This window comes from Microcaecilia unicolor, chromosome 4 (genome assembly GCF_901765095.1).
Source record: "Microcaecilia unicolor chromosome 4, aMicUni1.1, whole genome shotgun sequence".
Lineage (NCBI taxonomy): Eukaryota > Metazoa > Chordata > Amphibia > Gymnophiona > Siphonopidae > Microcaecilia > Microcaecilia unicolor.
Window position 1 is genome coordinate 371,950,568 of NC_044034.1, and position 15,716 is coordinate 371,966,283.

A 15,716-nucleotide genomic window follows, 5' to 3' on the forward strand; every position below is an offset into this window, starting at 1 on the left:
AGTCTGCCCAACAAGATAAACTCATATGTGCTACTTTTTGTGTATACATTACCTTGATTTGTACCTGTCCTTTTCAGGGCACAGACCGTGTAAGTCTGCCCAGCACTATCCCTGCCTCCCAACCACCAGCCCCTCCTCCCACCACAGGCTCTGGCACAGACCGTATAAGTCTGCCCAGCACTATCCCCACCTCCCAACCACCAGCCCCTCCTCCCACCACCGGTTCTGGCACAGACCGTGTAAGTCTGCCCAGCACTATCCCCACCTCCCAACCACCAGCCCCTCCTCCCACCACCGGGTCTGGCACAGACCGTGTAAGTCTGCCCAGCACTAGCCCCACCTCCCAACCACCAGCCCCTCCCACCACCGGTTCTGGCACAGGCCGTGTAAGTCTGCCCAGCACTATCCCCACCTCCCAACCACCAGCCCCTCCTCCCACCACAGGCTCTGGCACAGACCGTATAAGTCTGCCCAGCACTATCCCCACCTCCCAACCACCAGCCCCTCCTCCCACCACCGGTTCTGGCACAGACCGTGTAAGTCTGCCCAGCACTATCCCCACCTCCCAACCACCAGCCCCTCCTCCCACCACCGGGTCTGGCACAGACCGTGTAAGTCTGCCCAGCACTAGCCCCACCTCCCAACCACCAGCCCCTCCTCCCACCACCGGTTCTGGCACAGGCCGTGTAAGTCTGCCCAGCACTATCCCCACCTCCCAACCACCAGCCCCTCCTCCCACCACCGGTTCTGGCACAGACCGTGTAAGTCTGCCCAGCACTATCCCCACCTCCCAACCACCAGCCCCTCCTCCCACCACCGGGTCTGGTACAGACCGTGTAAGTCTGCCCAGCACTAGCCCCACCTCCCAACCACCAGCCCCTCCTCCCACCACCGGTTCTGGCACAGGCCGTGTAAGTCTGCCCAGCACTATCCCCACCTCCCAACCACCAGCCCCTCCTCCCACCACAGGCTCTGGCACAGACCGTATAAGTCTGCCCAGCACTATCCCCACCTCCCAACCACCAGCCCCTCCTCCCACCACAGGCTCTGGCACAGACCGTGTAAATCTGTCCAGCACTATCCCCACCTCCCGCCACCGGCTCTGCCACCCAATCTCGGCTAAGTTCCTTAGGATCCATTCCTTCTAGTACTAGCATTTTTCATATGGTGTTTATGTAAATTAAATCTCTTCTTTAGCATCTGACTTGTGTCTCCAACACACTGTTTGCTGAAAGGAATAAAGCTGAGGGAAGGTAATAGCCCTCAGGTGCCTTGGTGAGTGTATTAGATTTGGTCTGTCTGGTGTTCCCCTATAGGACCATTATCAGTCAGATAAATTTTCTAGCCATTCACTTTTGGAACTCTAAAATATAAGCACTGGAAGAAGTGGCTGTGGCTGTACTATGGGCCAAATGGGGCACCTCCAAGAGTGGACGTTATATTGGCTTGATGAAATTCCAAGGCAAGCGCCGGGGGGGGGGGGGGGGGGGGGGGAGGGAAGGAAATATCCTAATACAACCAAAACTGTTGACCCCAAAGTATTGTCAAGTTTTGTTGAAAGTGCTGGTAAGTGAATTGTACTTGAGTACGTTGAATTACTGTAATCAAATAAGGGTGTATCATGCTAACTATTTATTTTTTATTTTCTCTACAAAAATCTTAAAAATATAATTTGAAAAATATCATATGTGCTCAGAAAAGTATTTATGCCACCCTATCATTTGAAAGGCACCTTCTCAATCATTGCACATGTTCCATTAACAAACAAACAAACCATACAAAATGTTCATTACTATTACTTATCTCAGAGTTGGTCTCAAAAAAACCCCCGTGTGTGAAATATTTAAAAAGTAAATCCAGATCTTATAAAGAAAATGTCCATGCATGTTCCCAGAATGTTGGATTTTCTGTCACTTGTAGCTTTTGTCAACCTACATAAAAGCAATTTACACAATAAGTTAAGTGGTTTTGGGCATTAAAAGGAGGGTTATGTGATCTCATGATGTCTTATCAATGTATCTCTGAATCTCTTTGGTACCAGAGCTCTCGAATCAGCCAGTCAGCTGGTGTAAGGTTGAGGCGGTGGTGCTGAAGCCAGACCTTGTGAATTTGGTGAGAGATTTGGCTCCCCCTCCTCTGGTGGTCATGTCTCTTAGCATGAAGACTATACAGAGTTTGAAGACTCATCAGAATGAGGTGATTAATTCAGAAGAGCTCAAAAAAGCATGTCTGCTCCAGTACTTAGTAAGACACATAATTAACACTGCATGCAAAAAGAATAAGCTTAAAATTCTAAGGTAAATCTTTCTAGTTGAGATGACCATTCCTAGAGAATTTTGCAAGCTAGTATTTCTTAGCTCTGAATTCCCAGCTTCTCTTCAACTAGCTAGGTCGCTTGGTCCCCCATCATTTAAACACCCCCGAGTTACTAGTATTTCACACCGAGAAATTATTCTCTGCATTTACTGCTTCACGTGACTGAACAGGCCTTAAGAGTATGATGAAGATTGCTGTGTGAACTTAGAATCAATGGGGGGCATTAACACTTCATAAATGTCTGAGCAAGAGTATAGAAGCATTAACCCTGATTGAGGCACAGTAAAGCATGAGACTGATGGCAAGGGCTGCCTGCTGTACCACAGAAAGGCACTATATCAAATGCATTACCCTTAACCTATTTGCTTTGTTTTTAATTTTTCCTGTAGATTGTGGCTATGGCAGCTTTGGTTCATTGTCAGTTTCCTTTAGATAAAGCTCCCCCTCAGCCTCCCTTTCAGAAACACTTCTGTGGTAAGTGTATAGATCTGGATTTTGTATATATTTCTAACTTTTCAGATCTAGCTGGCATGATATTGAGAGAGGAAGTAGTACACCTGCACCCTTCTTTGATCACCATCTGTATAATACCCCATATGTTCCATTTACTGTAATACAATGTGTGCTGGAGGTTGAGAGACTTTGGTGATGAGTGTATTGGAACTAGAATGTTTTTGAAAAAAAAAGAATCCTTGGTATCCTAGTGTGTAATGTAGTAAGTGATGGCAGATAAAGACCACCAAATCATACAGGATTTATAAAAGTAAATATGGGCTAAAGAGTGTTAGATATTTAAGCAAAAACCAAACAAGAAAAGGAAGGAAAAAAGCTCCATGGAGAAAGAGTAGGGGTGAGCCAAAGAACTTCTAGTAGCCAAGTGTAGATAAACACTTCTTTATTGACAAAGCACCCACAGGTAAAAAGACCTGACACGGGGCTGTGTTCGGTGGAGAACCGCCTGTCTCAAGGGTCAAAATGTTCTGTCAGCTGCAATTTGGAGTGAAAAGATAATGCCGAAGCAAAGTATGAATCCAGCGACAACCCCCCCCCCCCCCCCCCCCCCCAATTGAATACTGTAAATTGCAGGGTGTTTTCCTCGGAGCAGACTGAACATCTGAAAACCCCATTAGTGGTGTGTCAGGGGCTGGCCTGAGCTCTAGGCATTGAACCGTGGAGCCTCATATCACCAGTACACGGGCCCCTGATGTAATATTGCATGCTCCTTGAGCAACAGATGGGTCTTTGGTGGGAAAGCAATTGAAGCTTTCTCTTTTATCAAAGATGAGAATATCCTCTGCCTTTTAATTGTGTTATGGATCCCTCTAGTATTCCAAATAACTAGTTTTATAGTCCTTTCCTATAGAGTTTGAGCTTGTGAATTTGCCTCTCGATTCCTTCTGTTAGAGCCCAATTACTGTGCCTTAGCACTTGGCAAATTATTTTTTCTACGTTATTCCTGGGGGAAATCTTCACACAATATTTGAAAATTCTGCATTGCTTATTTATGGTGTACAGAATTTCACTATCCTAAGGCCTGAAGTTTCCTCTTCCGGCTCCAGCCTCCCCAGTTCCATCTCTCACTCCAGCTGCAGTTCTTGCTCGCTCTAACTCACAGCAAGACCCCTAATTCTGTCTTAATCCAAAGTCTTCTCTTGCATGTCATGTTCCAACCTCTCATCCCCCATACCCCTCTTGGGCACACACCCTGACCACTTTATTCTTCTCCCCCCCCCCCCCCCCCAGGCTTTCACTCCCACCTCTTTTTCCTCCTATCCTCAGCTATTATTGTATCTCTTCCTCACTCTTCCCGTGGCACACCTCTTTCTGCCACACAATCTCTGCGGGAGAGGGAGAAGGGGGGTAGACTGGGGAGAGATCTGATTGCAGAATTATGTGCAGCTGCACAGAATTCCCCCAGGAGGCCGTATTTTTCTAAGGATGTAAAAAGAACTTGAAGTGGTTAAGAGAAAAGTGATGAAAATGGTATGGGGTTTGTATTATAATACATATGAGGAGAGACTTGAGGACCTGAACATATATACCCTGATGAAAAGGAGAGACGGGTGATATGATACAGACATTCAAATATTTGAAAGTTATTAATTTAAAAAAAAACCTTTTCCAGAGATGGGACGGTGGTAGGACATGAATTGAGGTTGCAGTAGGGCCGACTCATCAATAATGTGAGGAAGTATACCTGGAATGGCCTCCTGCGGGAGGTGATGGAGATGAAAATGGTAAAGGAATTCAAATATGCGTTGGATAAACACAAAGGAATCCTGTATAGAAGGCATTGAACCCAACAAGCTTTAATGGTGATTAGAAAGCAACAGTAGTAATTAGGAAGCAAAACCAGAGCTGGGCAGACTTCTATGGTCTGTACCCTGATTGTGGCTGGACAGATAACAGTAACATAACAATATGACTTAAATTACACAGTTGCCCTCATGGCTCTATGAACTGGACGTTACCAGAGAAATATAATTTTGATCAAAAAATTGTGAAGTAGGACTAAATACATCAGATCAATCCCTATCACAGAGTGCAAATTTTCTAAATAGGAAAGTTTTAGTCAGATTTCTAAAATCTAATATTTTAAGGTGCACAGTAAATAATTTAAATTATTTTGTAAAGTCTGATGACGGTCTGAAATGATAACTTCAGTAGCTGGAGAACAAGGCCATGCTGCACAGATTTCTACGATTTGTGCCTTGATTGTGGCTGGACAGATTTGGAAGGGCTTTTGTGGGGCTTCGATGACACTTCAGAAGTTGTAAAACAGGGTCAGTTCCGGGTAGACTTCTATGATCTATGCCCTGAAAATGGCAAGAATAAATCAAGATCAGGTGTACATATGAAGTATCATACTTTATGCTATGAGTTCATCTTGTTGGGCAGACTGGATGGGCTGTACAGGTCTTTATCTGCCGTCATCTATTGTATGTTACTATATATACGCTACATGGATAGAGTTATAGAGGATATGCGAGTTCTACAAACATTTATCTACAGGTGTAGTCCCTGCTAGTTGGAATTCCACCAATGTACATCTAAGATCAAGGATCCCTCCAACTCTAATGATCTAGCACAATGTTTTACGGGCAGAAAAGAGATTCTCCGTTGCTGCTGTGCCAAACCCCTGTCCCTTTAGTACCTATTACCAGAATTCTTGGAGTCATCTTTGATAGTAAACTCTCCTATGGTAAGCACCTCTCGCTTGTCATCTTGCTGTCATTTTATGAATTAAAACTCGTCCACTCTATTCGATCGCTCCTGCATTCATCATCCCTTAATGTGTTTGGTCCACTCCCTTATCAGTCAACATGATTATTGTAACTCTTTATAAATCACTTACATCGAAGGATCTCTGCCGTTTGCAGCTGGTCCAACATACTGCAATTAAGCTGATCCATGGTGCTTGGAAATACTGTTTCAGTGGTGTGACATGATGCATCAGTCTCTACTGTTTCAGTTATATACTATTGTTTTGACACAGGATGAGGCAAAAAGATTCAGGAGAACATTAGTGTCACGAAACGCCTAGCCACCTAACTGAAACAGTAGAGACTGTTGCATCTTACAAGACTGGGTTAGTTTAGTCCATTTGGTTTGTTTAAATTTGTTGCTGCACTAGAGATCTTGGGAGAACTTAGTGAAGAGGTGGCACATATATGGTTCATGTGATAAGTTGCTAACTGCTTCCCGTTCTGAAACGAGACCTGTGTGGTACCATATCTACTCCACTTTTCTGCAGAATATATTTAGGGTTAAAATGCCAGTCTGGAAGTAAGCAAGGCCCTAGAGCTAGCTGAGGATCAGACTGGTACGTTTATTGTGCTTCAGTGAGGAAGAGGCAACAGAGAGCAATGTGACAGAAAAACCATGCTTTGAAGGTGGGTTTCTTGAGTAGTGTGATAGGACTGTGGAAGGATTTGACACATCCTTTACCATCTTAGTTTGAAGGTAAGACAGAACTTCCAGTAGTTAATCACAGTGCAAGGATTCTTTTGTGCTTGTAATGTTTAAAATATAATTAAAATATTTTGGCCAAGTAATGTAGTAGCCAGTGTTATAGGCTTACTTGTCAACATTATTTTACAGTGCTAGATATAGAGGTAGACACTGCAGTAATGCTGGATCTTTCTGTCCAAAGTATGGGTAGTAGCTAACACCTGTAATGTCTATTTACAGTTCTCTGCAAACCCAATGATTGTATTTTCCCCTATGATTACAAAGAAGAAATTATGAGAAAGGTAAGTTGAGATGCTATCCTTACCACAGTTTTCATGAACTGTGTAATAGAAATATGTGCTAAGTGGGAATAAGTAACATAGTAGATGACGGCAGAAAAAGACCTGCACGGTCCATCCAGTCTGCCCAACATGACAACTCATGTGTGCTACTTTTGTGTATACCCTACTTTGATTTGTACCTGTGCTCTTCAGGGCACATAAGAGGTTATGTCGAAATAAGGATATTTAGAATTTCAATTTTTTGCCTTACCTTTGAGAAAACACTGGCCTTTCATGTCATAAACAATGCGTATTTATATATTTATATTTCCTTGTTTCACCAGACCAGTTTAGATGCACAGGTTTTGTTGTCCTACCAAGCAGATAAACTGGTTGGCTGATGTCATTCCTTATAGGGTGCTGTCCATTCTGCATCTCTCCAGTATTCTGTTTCCACCATAGTAGAGATGCATCCTGTGCAGCCATAGGTTGGCTTGGGCTCCTGGGAGTTGATTACAGGAGGATCACTCTCTTAACTGAGCAAGTCAGAATGGGGGTGAAGGGGGTGGGGTTTCCAGACCCTATCAGGCCGTAGTCTATCTGCTCTAAGGGGTGATACCTGGAGTAGTCTGGGTCCAAATTCTTCCATTCCGCTCTTCTTGGCCTCCTCAGTGGGGGAAAAAAATAAGGGAACAAGACGATGTGGGAGGCAGCTTCTGCTATAGATCTGGTTGTGTAGAGCTGTTTGCTTGTTGGTTAAAGAATCTTGTTTGAAAATTGGTACCAAAAGGTAAGGAGCAAAAGAGGTAAGCTTCAACTCCCTTTTCAGTGGGGGCACTTAGAGTGTTAACAGGACTCATTTACTGTAGGGGTGATAGTGGGTGACTCTGTGACAGGCTGTTCACTGAACGGTTGAGCATAGGAAGTATTGTGGGGCGATTACTCCTCTTTTGGGAAGATTACTGGATATTTAGTGGAAATTAGTTATTCTGGGCCAAATTGAACAGGGAAGAACTGCCCCTTTTGTTAAGTAAGAGAGGAGGAATAGTCTGCCTTGAGTTCACGTCAGGCAGATATGAGGCAGGTTCTTTGGGAAGGGGACTGCTACTTGCAAGGGAACAGCAGCCATGTTGGAGACAGTTTGCTTCATAAACTCCAGCTTTGTCCTGCTGGGGTGGGGGATCTGTACAAGATAAATTAGTCTTGGTTGCCCTCTGAGTATTCATCTCCATGAATACCTTCAGGTACCTTCTACCCAGGAGTATTCAACTACATGAATACCTTCAGGTGCCTTCTACCCAAAATCTGTGGGTTTATTGCACTGGGCTTTCTACTTCAAGCAGAGGTCATCTTTCACTGCTCTCTACTTATATGGCCTCAAATCAGCCCCCACAACCAAAAGTCTTCCAAAGATTGCATGATGGCTCAGCGATTTGGCTGCAGAGATGCTGTGGGGAGACTGTAAGCTAGGGAAGTCAAGAAGATCCACCTAAAGATGAAGATATGGAGGAGAAGCAACCTCCCTATAGGGAAGGGAGATTGAACTTATGATCCAGTTCTTCCAGAGGGAGGAACTCCCTTATGTGATCACCTAGGTATTGGATGCTATAGGTATAGCCGAGGGATGGGAGAAAGAAGCAGTGACCATAGGCAGTTGAATCTTGGAGAGACTAATGAAGCCCATGAAGGCTTTTCTCATGGGCAGAACAATTATGGCCTTAATCATGGTGGAGTGGGAGACTCCAGAAGCCAGCCTGAACATGGGTAGAACAATGAAAAAATTTTACCTCTTAATCCCAGAGGAAAAGGAGAAACTAAGGGGTCCCAAAGATAGATGCGCTAGCCTCAACTTTTACGAGGAAGACCACAATCCTAATTGAAGATATCATGATCTCTCAGGAGAGGAGAATTGAAGCCTTCCTTTTGCGGGCCTTTGAAGATTCTACCTTAGCACAGCAGATAGCTGTTTATAGTGGCAATATATGTCCAGAGCTTGTCCGCTCTGGGCCCATCACATTTTGGGTAAATTCCTGGAGAGCAGCATAAGAATAGCCATACTGGGTCAGATTCTGGCCTCAAACTTTATCTGAGTGAAAGTACATTTGAGTGCTATCTGTTCTTTTCATTCTGAAGTTGATACTAAGCTAGTATAAGTTCATTCGTTGATAGATTCATGAAAGGTTTGTTTCATACCAAACCTCCTATCAAAACCGCCTGAGGTGGTGTGGGATCTGAATGTCATCCTAACAGCGCTCAATTGAATCACTTTGCTCCTATTCTCTACTTGACTACTCCCCAGAAAAAGTAAATTTTTTGGACACCACAGTCTTAATCAGCGATGGCTATATACAAACATCCATAAACAAGAAACCCACAGACAAATGCAGCTACCTCCACAACTCCAGCTTCCACCCTTCACATACAAAAAAATCCATTATTTACAGCCAAGCCACAAGATACCACCGTATCTGCTCTGACCCAGGGGACAGAAACAGACATCTTGAAATCCTGACTGCATCCTTTGAACAGAAAGGCTACAACCCCAAAATAATCTCTAAGAATATTGCCTCCTCCCTCAAAACACCCAGGGAAAATCTGCTACAGTACAAAGAAAAAAAAGCCACAGACAGAATCCCCCTTATCTCTCTATCTAAAAAGCAACACCAACGTTCTATGAAGCCTCCAGCCGGAAGTGTGAAGGGGGCGAGATATCCGGTTTCCCTATGAGTGTCTGCCCCGCCCTCTCTGTAACACAGTCAGTGAAGGAAAACAGCAGAGCACGAAATCAAATCGCTGGCTCTGTAACAGTGAAGGACTCAGAGGGGGGAGGGGAGAGAGGCCAGAGGGCAGGGACACACACACTCCCACATGCACACAAAAGAAAACATTGCTAGCCCCCGTTTCATTTGCATCAGAAACGGGGCTTTTTTACTAGTAGTGTCATACAACCCAGAGCTGGAAAAATTAAGAAAAATCATAAAAGATCTGCACCCTCTACTCTAGGAGGATGAATTACTGAAAGAGATATTCCCATCCCCACCAGTGCTGGCCTTCTGATAGCCACCCAACTTAAAACACAAGCTAATTAGAAGTAAGCTCCCAATTCAAAAAGAAAAGAATGGCACACATCCTTGCAATGTATCCAGCTGCAAACTATTCCAAAACATTTCAGAGGACCCCACGGTCATTCACAAAGGAAAAATATTCAACATTAAGGAATCTTTCATGTGCTCATCTTCCAATGTGGTATATATCATTCAGTGAAAAAAATGCAACGAAGGCTGCTACATTGGAGACACAAGTCAGATGCTAAAGAAGAGATTTCATTTACATAAACACCATATGAAAAATGCTAGTACTAGAAGGAATGGATCCCAAGGAGCTTAGCCGAGATTGGGTGGCAGAGCCAGTGGCGGGAGGTGGGGATAATGCTGGGCAGACTTATACGGTCTGTGCCAGAGCCTGTGGTGGGAGGAGGGGCTGGTGGTTGGGAGGCGGGGATAGTGCTGGGCAGACTTACACGGTCTGTGCCCTGAAAAGGACAGGTACAAATCAAGGTAAGGTATACACAAAAAGTAGCACATATGAGTTTATCTTGTTGGGCAGACTGGATGTACCATGCAGGTCTTTTTCTGCCGTCATCTACTATGTTACTATGTAATAAAGATGTCACCCCTGTGGGGCTGCACTTTACAAAACCACAACACTGTACCAGTGATTTCATGGTAAGAATCCTGAAAGGGAACTTTAAAACAATACAGGAATGTAAGACCTTTGAAGTTAGAATGATTAAATATTTGGACACCCACCAGACACCCACCAGACAAAGATCTGGGTTTTCTAGCCCATTATAAACCATAAAATTGTACTGCTTTGTCACTCTCCTATCTCCCTGCCCCTCATCCACCCGACTCTTCCTGTCTCTTATCTATCCACCCCCATCCTGTTAGACTGTCACTGAAATGCTTTGATGTCTCACTTATTTATAATGTCATCTACCAACATTTGCTTATTTCCGATCTGACGAAGAAGGGCAACCTTCGAAAGCTAATCAAGAAATGTATTAAGTTATGTCCAATAAAAAAGGTATCATCTTATTTTCTTTTCCATGTTTTATTTCTATTGATTACCTTTAAAAGTGGACTAACACGGCTACCACACCTTCCTATTCTCTCAAATTCCTTACATAAGGTAGTGTTCTTAATAGCTCTTGCTTCTTCCAGAAGAGTCAGTGAGCTTCAATCCCATGTGGTAGACCCACCTTACAGCAGGTTCTATCACAAGTTGTATTCCGAACGCACTCTAAATTAACTTCCTAAAGTGGTCGATATTATGCATCTGGATTTTCAAAAGGCATTTGACAAAGTACCTTATGAAAGACTCCAGAGGAAATTGGAAAGTCATGGCATAGGAAGTAGTGTTTTATTGTGGATTAAAAACTAGTTAAAAGATAGAAACCAGAGTAGGTTTAAATGGTCGGTATTCTCAGTGGAGAAGGTTTGATATTGGGGTTCTACTATGATCTGTGCTGGGACCGCTGTTTTTTAACATATTTATAAATGATGTAGATATGGGAATAACTAGTGAGGTAATTAAATTTGCTGATGACACAAAGTTATTCAAAATTGTTAAGTCGCAAAATGATTGTGAAAAATCGTAAGAAGACCTTGGGAGACTGGGCATCCAAATGGTAGATGACGTTTAATGTAAACAAGTGCAAAGTGATGCATGTGGGAAAGAGGAACCTGAACTATACGTAATGCAAAGTTCCACAGTAGGGGTCACTGACTTTGAAAAGCATCTAGGTGTCATCATTGATACATTGAAACCTTCTCAGTGTGCGATGGCGGTGACGAAGAAAGCAAATAGAGAGATATTATTAGGAAAGGAATGGAAAACAAAAATGAGGAAGATATAATGCCTTTGTATCGCTCCAAGGTGCGACCGCACCTTGAATACTGTGTGCAATTCTGGTCACCGTATCTCAAAAAAGATATAGTGGAATTAGAAAAGGTACAGAGAAGGATGACAAAAATGATAAAGGGGATGGGACGACTTCCCTATGAGGAAAGGATGAAGTGGCTAGGGCTCTTCAGCTTGGAGAAAAAATGGCTGAGAGGAGATATGAAAGAGGTCTGTAAAGTGAGTGGAGTGGAATGGGTAGACGTGAATAGCTTGTTTACTCTTTCCAAAAATACTAGGCCTAGGGGGGCACGCAATGAAGTTACAAAGTAGTAAATTTAACACAAATCAGAGAAAATATTTCTTCATTCAACGAGTAATTAAACTTGAATTCTTTGCCAGAGAATGTGGTAAAAGCAGTTAGCTTTTCGCGGTTTAAAAAGGGTTTGGGTATCTTCCTAAAAGAAAACCCCATAAGCCATTGTTAAGATGGACTTGGAGAAAATCCACTTCTTATTTCTAGGATAAGCAGCATAAAATATATTGTACTGTTTGGGATCTTGCCAGGTGAACTGGATTGGCCACTGTTGGAAATGGGATACTGGGCTTGATGAGCTGTCAGTCTGTCTCAGTATAGGAATGCTTATATTATGTTTGTAGTACGTCCTCCCAGCTTTTTGTGTTTGTGTGGCTGACTGTGTCTTCTGATTCGTATTCTCAGGATGGGCTTGTCCCTTTGTGGCTGGGCATAATGTTAGCCCATTTCTGCTCAATATCCATTGAAGACATTTGCAAGGTAGCTACGTGGTCGCCTTCACTACTGTCTGTAGCAACATTTCAGATGGGATAGCCAGTTTGGACAAGCAGTCCAACAGATTTTTTAAAATGTTTTCTTCTTAAATGTCAGCTCCGCCCTCCAGCTCTTTTTTTCCACCGGGATCAGTATCTCTTTAATTGCAGAAACTGATTTATATTGTGAGCCTAGTAGCTAGTGAGTTGCACATGTGAGAATATTATGCCTGCATGTCCTCGGAGGAATCTAGGTACATCCCTCCTTCCTCCCCTTGGAGTTGTCATCTTAGCTTTAGTACTGTACTGCTGGTCCGGTGCTTGAGCATCAGATGGTAAGGCACCCGTGAATGCACGGTTGGGGCACTGTCTTTAATATTTAAAATGGCAGTGCACTTGGCAGTGTCTGCACCATTCTCTGTGGATGTCATCCACATGTGAGAATATATGCCTGCTGTCCTCTGAGAACAACTGCTACAGGTAAATACTTAGCTTTGTAAGCTCTCTGTGGATAGATAGGGAAAGGGAATTGGACTTGATATTCTGCCTTTCTGTAGTTTTTGCGATTACATTCAAAGCGGTTTACATATTATATAGGGGTACTTATTTTGTACCAGGGGCAATGGAGGGTTAAGTGACTTGCCCAGAGTCGCAAGGAGCTGCAGTGGGAATTGAACCTGGCTCCCCAGGATCAAAGTCTGCTGCACTAACCACTAGGCTACTCCTCCACGTTTACATTTAGGTAGAGTAGGTATTTAACTTGCCTTGAACTACCAACGGAAAGGTGTGAGCTAAATATTAAGGCCCGATATTCAGCCGCTGGTGATCAGCATTCTTCTGACCACCACTGGCATTATACCCGGAAATTCAGCGCAGAGCCATTTCGGTGCTCCGGCATTGAATTTCCAGGTATACAGAGCCAGCCAAAATATAGCTGGTTAAGTGTTGAATATTGCACTTAATCGACTATGAAGAACCGCATAAAGATAGGACTGACTTTTATGTAGTCTTATTTATGAAGTTAACTTTAACCAGTTAAATACTGTCCGCTTCCAGAACGTCCCCAAAGTAGCCATTTTTTTTTTTTTGCATGGGCGGTAACTGGACCTTTTCAGTGGCACTATCTGGTCAAGTACCTTGAAAATGCCAGATTTTTTTTTTTTTTGTTACATTTGTACCCCGCGCTTTCCCACTCATGGCAGGCTCAATGCGGCTTACATATTATATACAGGTACTTATTTGTACATGGGGCAATGGAGGGTTAAGTGACTTGCCCAGTGTCACAAGGAGCTGCCTGTGCCAGGAATCGAACTCAGTTCCTCAGTTCCCCAGGACCAAAGTCCACCACCCTAACCACTAGGCCACTCCTCCCAGAAAGGCAATTTAAATGGCCAGGAGCCCTAAATAAATCAATGTTAATTTCATACTCCCTAACACAGCATGCAATTAATGCATGAAACTGTCTCCAATTCACACTATCACAGGATGCATTGGGCTTAATGTTTATCAGTGCTAAGAATTTGTAGCAAATTAAGCAAAATAATCAGTTGAGTCTGTGAAGGGCCAGCTTTTGTTGGTATTAGATGAATATTGTGTTACAGTGAAGATTGTTTATTTCAGAATGCCAAGATTGAGATTGCTGCCACAGAAAGGACATTATTGGGTTTCTTCCTAGCAAAGATACACAAGATTGACCCAGATATCATTGTGGTAAGTGCTGTATTATCCTACCATGGACATGAAAATGGAAAATGCTCACTTTGTCTACACTTTATGATGTAATTCAGGGCACTTTGCAATATCCTCATTTTTTATGATGATTAAATTCTCTCTGTGTACGTGGCCCATTTATTCATACTAAACATTTCATGGGCTTGAGCATTTCAAGCATCCTCTTTGAGTAGTCTAGAGGGTCATCACAATTTTGAATCTGAAATTATGTTACTAGATTGATTCACATCTCATAGGCCAGGGCTATTTATGTACATTAATAAATCACACATTCAGAATGTGCTCAATGTAATGTACAGCAAGCTGTTATTACAGTAGCAGGGGAGGAGTGGATAAGAGGATAGTTCTGTCTCTGTCACCTACTCATCTATAGCGCATGTATAGGTGGATACCCCCGATTTCTTCTTTCTGCTTCTAGCACATTCACATCCCTGTGGCGTACTCTCTCTGCCTACCCCCAGCACACACACCCTTGTGGCTCTCTCTTTGCCTCTCCAGAGTGCACACATTGCTGTGGCTGTCTCTCCACCTTCATCCCCAGGGCACATATTCCTGTGACTGTCTCTTTGCCTTCCTCACCACAGCGCACAGATTCCCATGGCCTGCGCTCTCTGCCTTCCTCCGCAGAATTCAATGCATTCCCATGGCGTGCTCTCTCTGCCTTCCTCCTTAGAATCGCACACGCCTACACTTATCTCCAAACCTCTCTCCAACGTTTTCTTTCCTCCAAATGCACATGCCCCCCCCCCCCAGCTCCTGCACCCCAGCACTCAAACATTCAGCTCTCTTTCATTGCTCTTGTGACATTCAGATAACTAGCACTCACTCTGCATCCCTTTCTCCCTACCACCCCTACAACACGGATACTCGGGTTCCCCCCACTTGCACCAGACACCCATCTCTTGTTCTATCCCCAGCTTCCTCTTCATGGCACACAGTTACCAGATCTCACTCCCTCAACTCCCACTTGCAGTTCTGGCTTGGCAAGGATCAGAAGTGGAAGGAAAAGAGATCAGCTGTTGGTTGGGGGCCACACTCTCCTCCCCTTTTTTGGCACTAAATGCAAAATTTGAAATACGTGGTTCAAGTTTTACATTTAGAAGAGGATACTGTAACCTAATGCGTTGTTATTCTTCTTTCCTTCCATTTTGGGTCTTTGCCAAGCCAGAACTGCAAGTTGGGGGTTGAGGGGGTGAGATATGGTTAACAGTGTGCCACGAGGAGGAAGAATGGGGAGTAAGAGCTGGGGTGTCTGGTATGAGGGGAGGAGGTAGTGGGAAGGGAGCTGCTGTTCCTGGGGTTTGTTGACCCCTGTTATAGGCTAATATAAGGCAAGAGCGGGCAACCTTTTTACACAGAGGGCCGTAGGAATGTAGGCTGCAACATAATGTTGGAACTGGAAATAGTTCCATAGACCACCTGTGATAAATAAGTAAAAGTCAACTAACAATGATGGAAACAAACTGAGTGGCTATTCTGTAAATTTATATGAAATACATTATTTAAAATCACCAGAACTTTGGTTAATGTTTTCTGTGTATACTTCCTGTAGTCTTGTGGGCTGTATAAAATTCAGGCTGCATATAGCCGACCCCTGTAATAAGCTGTGTATTAAAAAGTATGCAGGCAGAAAAATGTTTACTTAAAACTATTGGGTCTTTCTGTGCACAAATTCTTCCCCCTCCTCTCTATATTCTGTAAATAAGTGTGTATGTTTATATATGTATATATTTATTAAGGTCCACT

The 15,716-nt window shown here is 43.5% G+C and overlaps 1 protein-coding gene across 2 annotated transcripts in view; it reads left to right on the forward strand.

Moving 5' to 3' along the window:
* Positions 1 to 15,716, forward strand: part of POLA1 (DNA polymerase alpha 1, catalytic subunit) — a 782,590-nt gene that overhangs the window by 70,521 nt on the left and 696,353 nt on the right. For both annotated transcript variants that reach the window (XM_030202369.1, XM_030202370.1), the window contains exons 15-18: positions 2,042 to 2,196; positions 2,706 to 2,790; positions 6,508 to 6,569; positions 13,860 to 13,949. In XM_030202369.1, the coding sequence (XP_030058229.1) occupies positions 2,042 to 2,196; positions 2,706 to 2,790; positions 6,508 to 6,569; positions 13,860 to 13,949 (392 nt within the window). The remainder of the gene's footprint in view (positions 1 to 2,041; positions 2,197 to 2,705; positions 2,791 to 6,507; positions 6,570 to 13,859; positions 13,950 to 15,716) is intronic.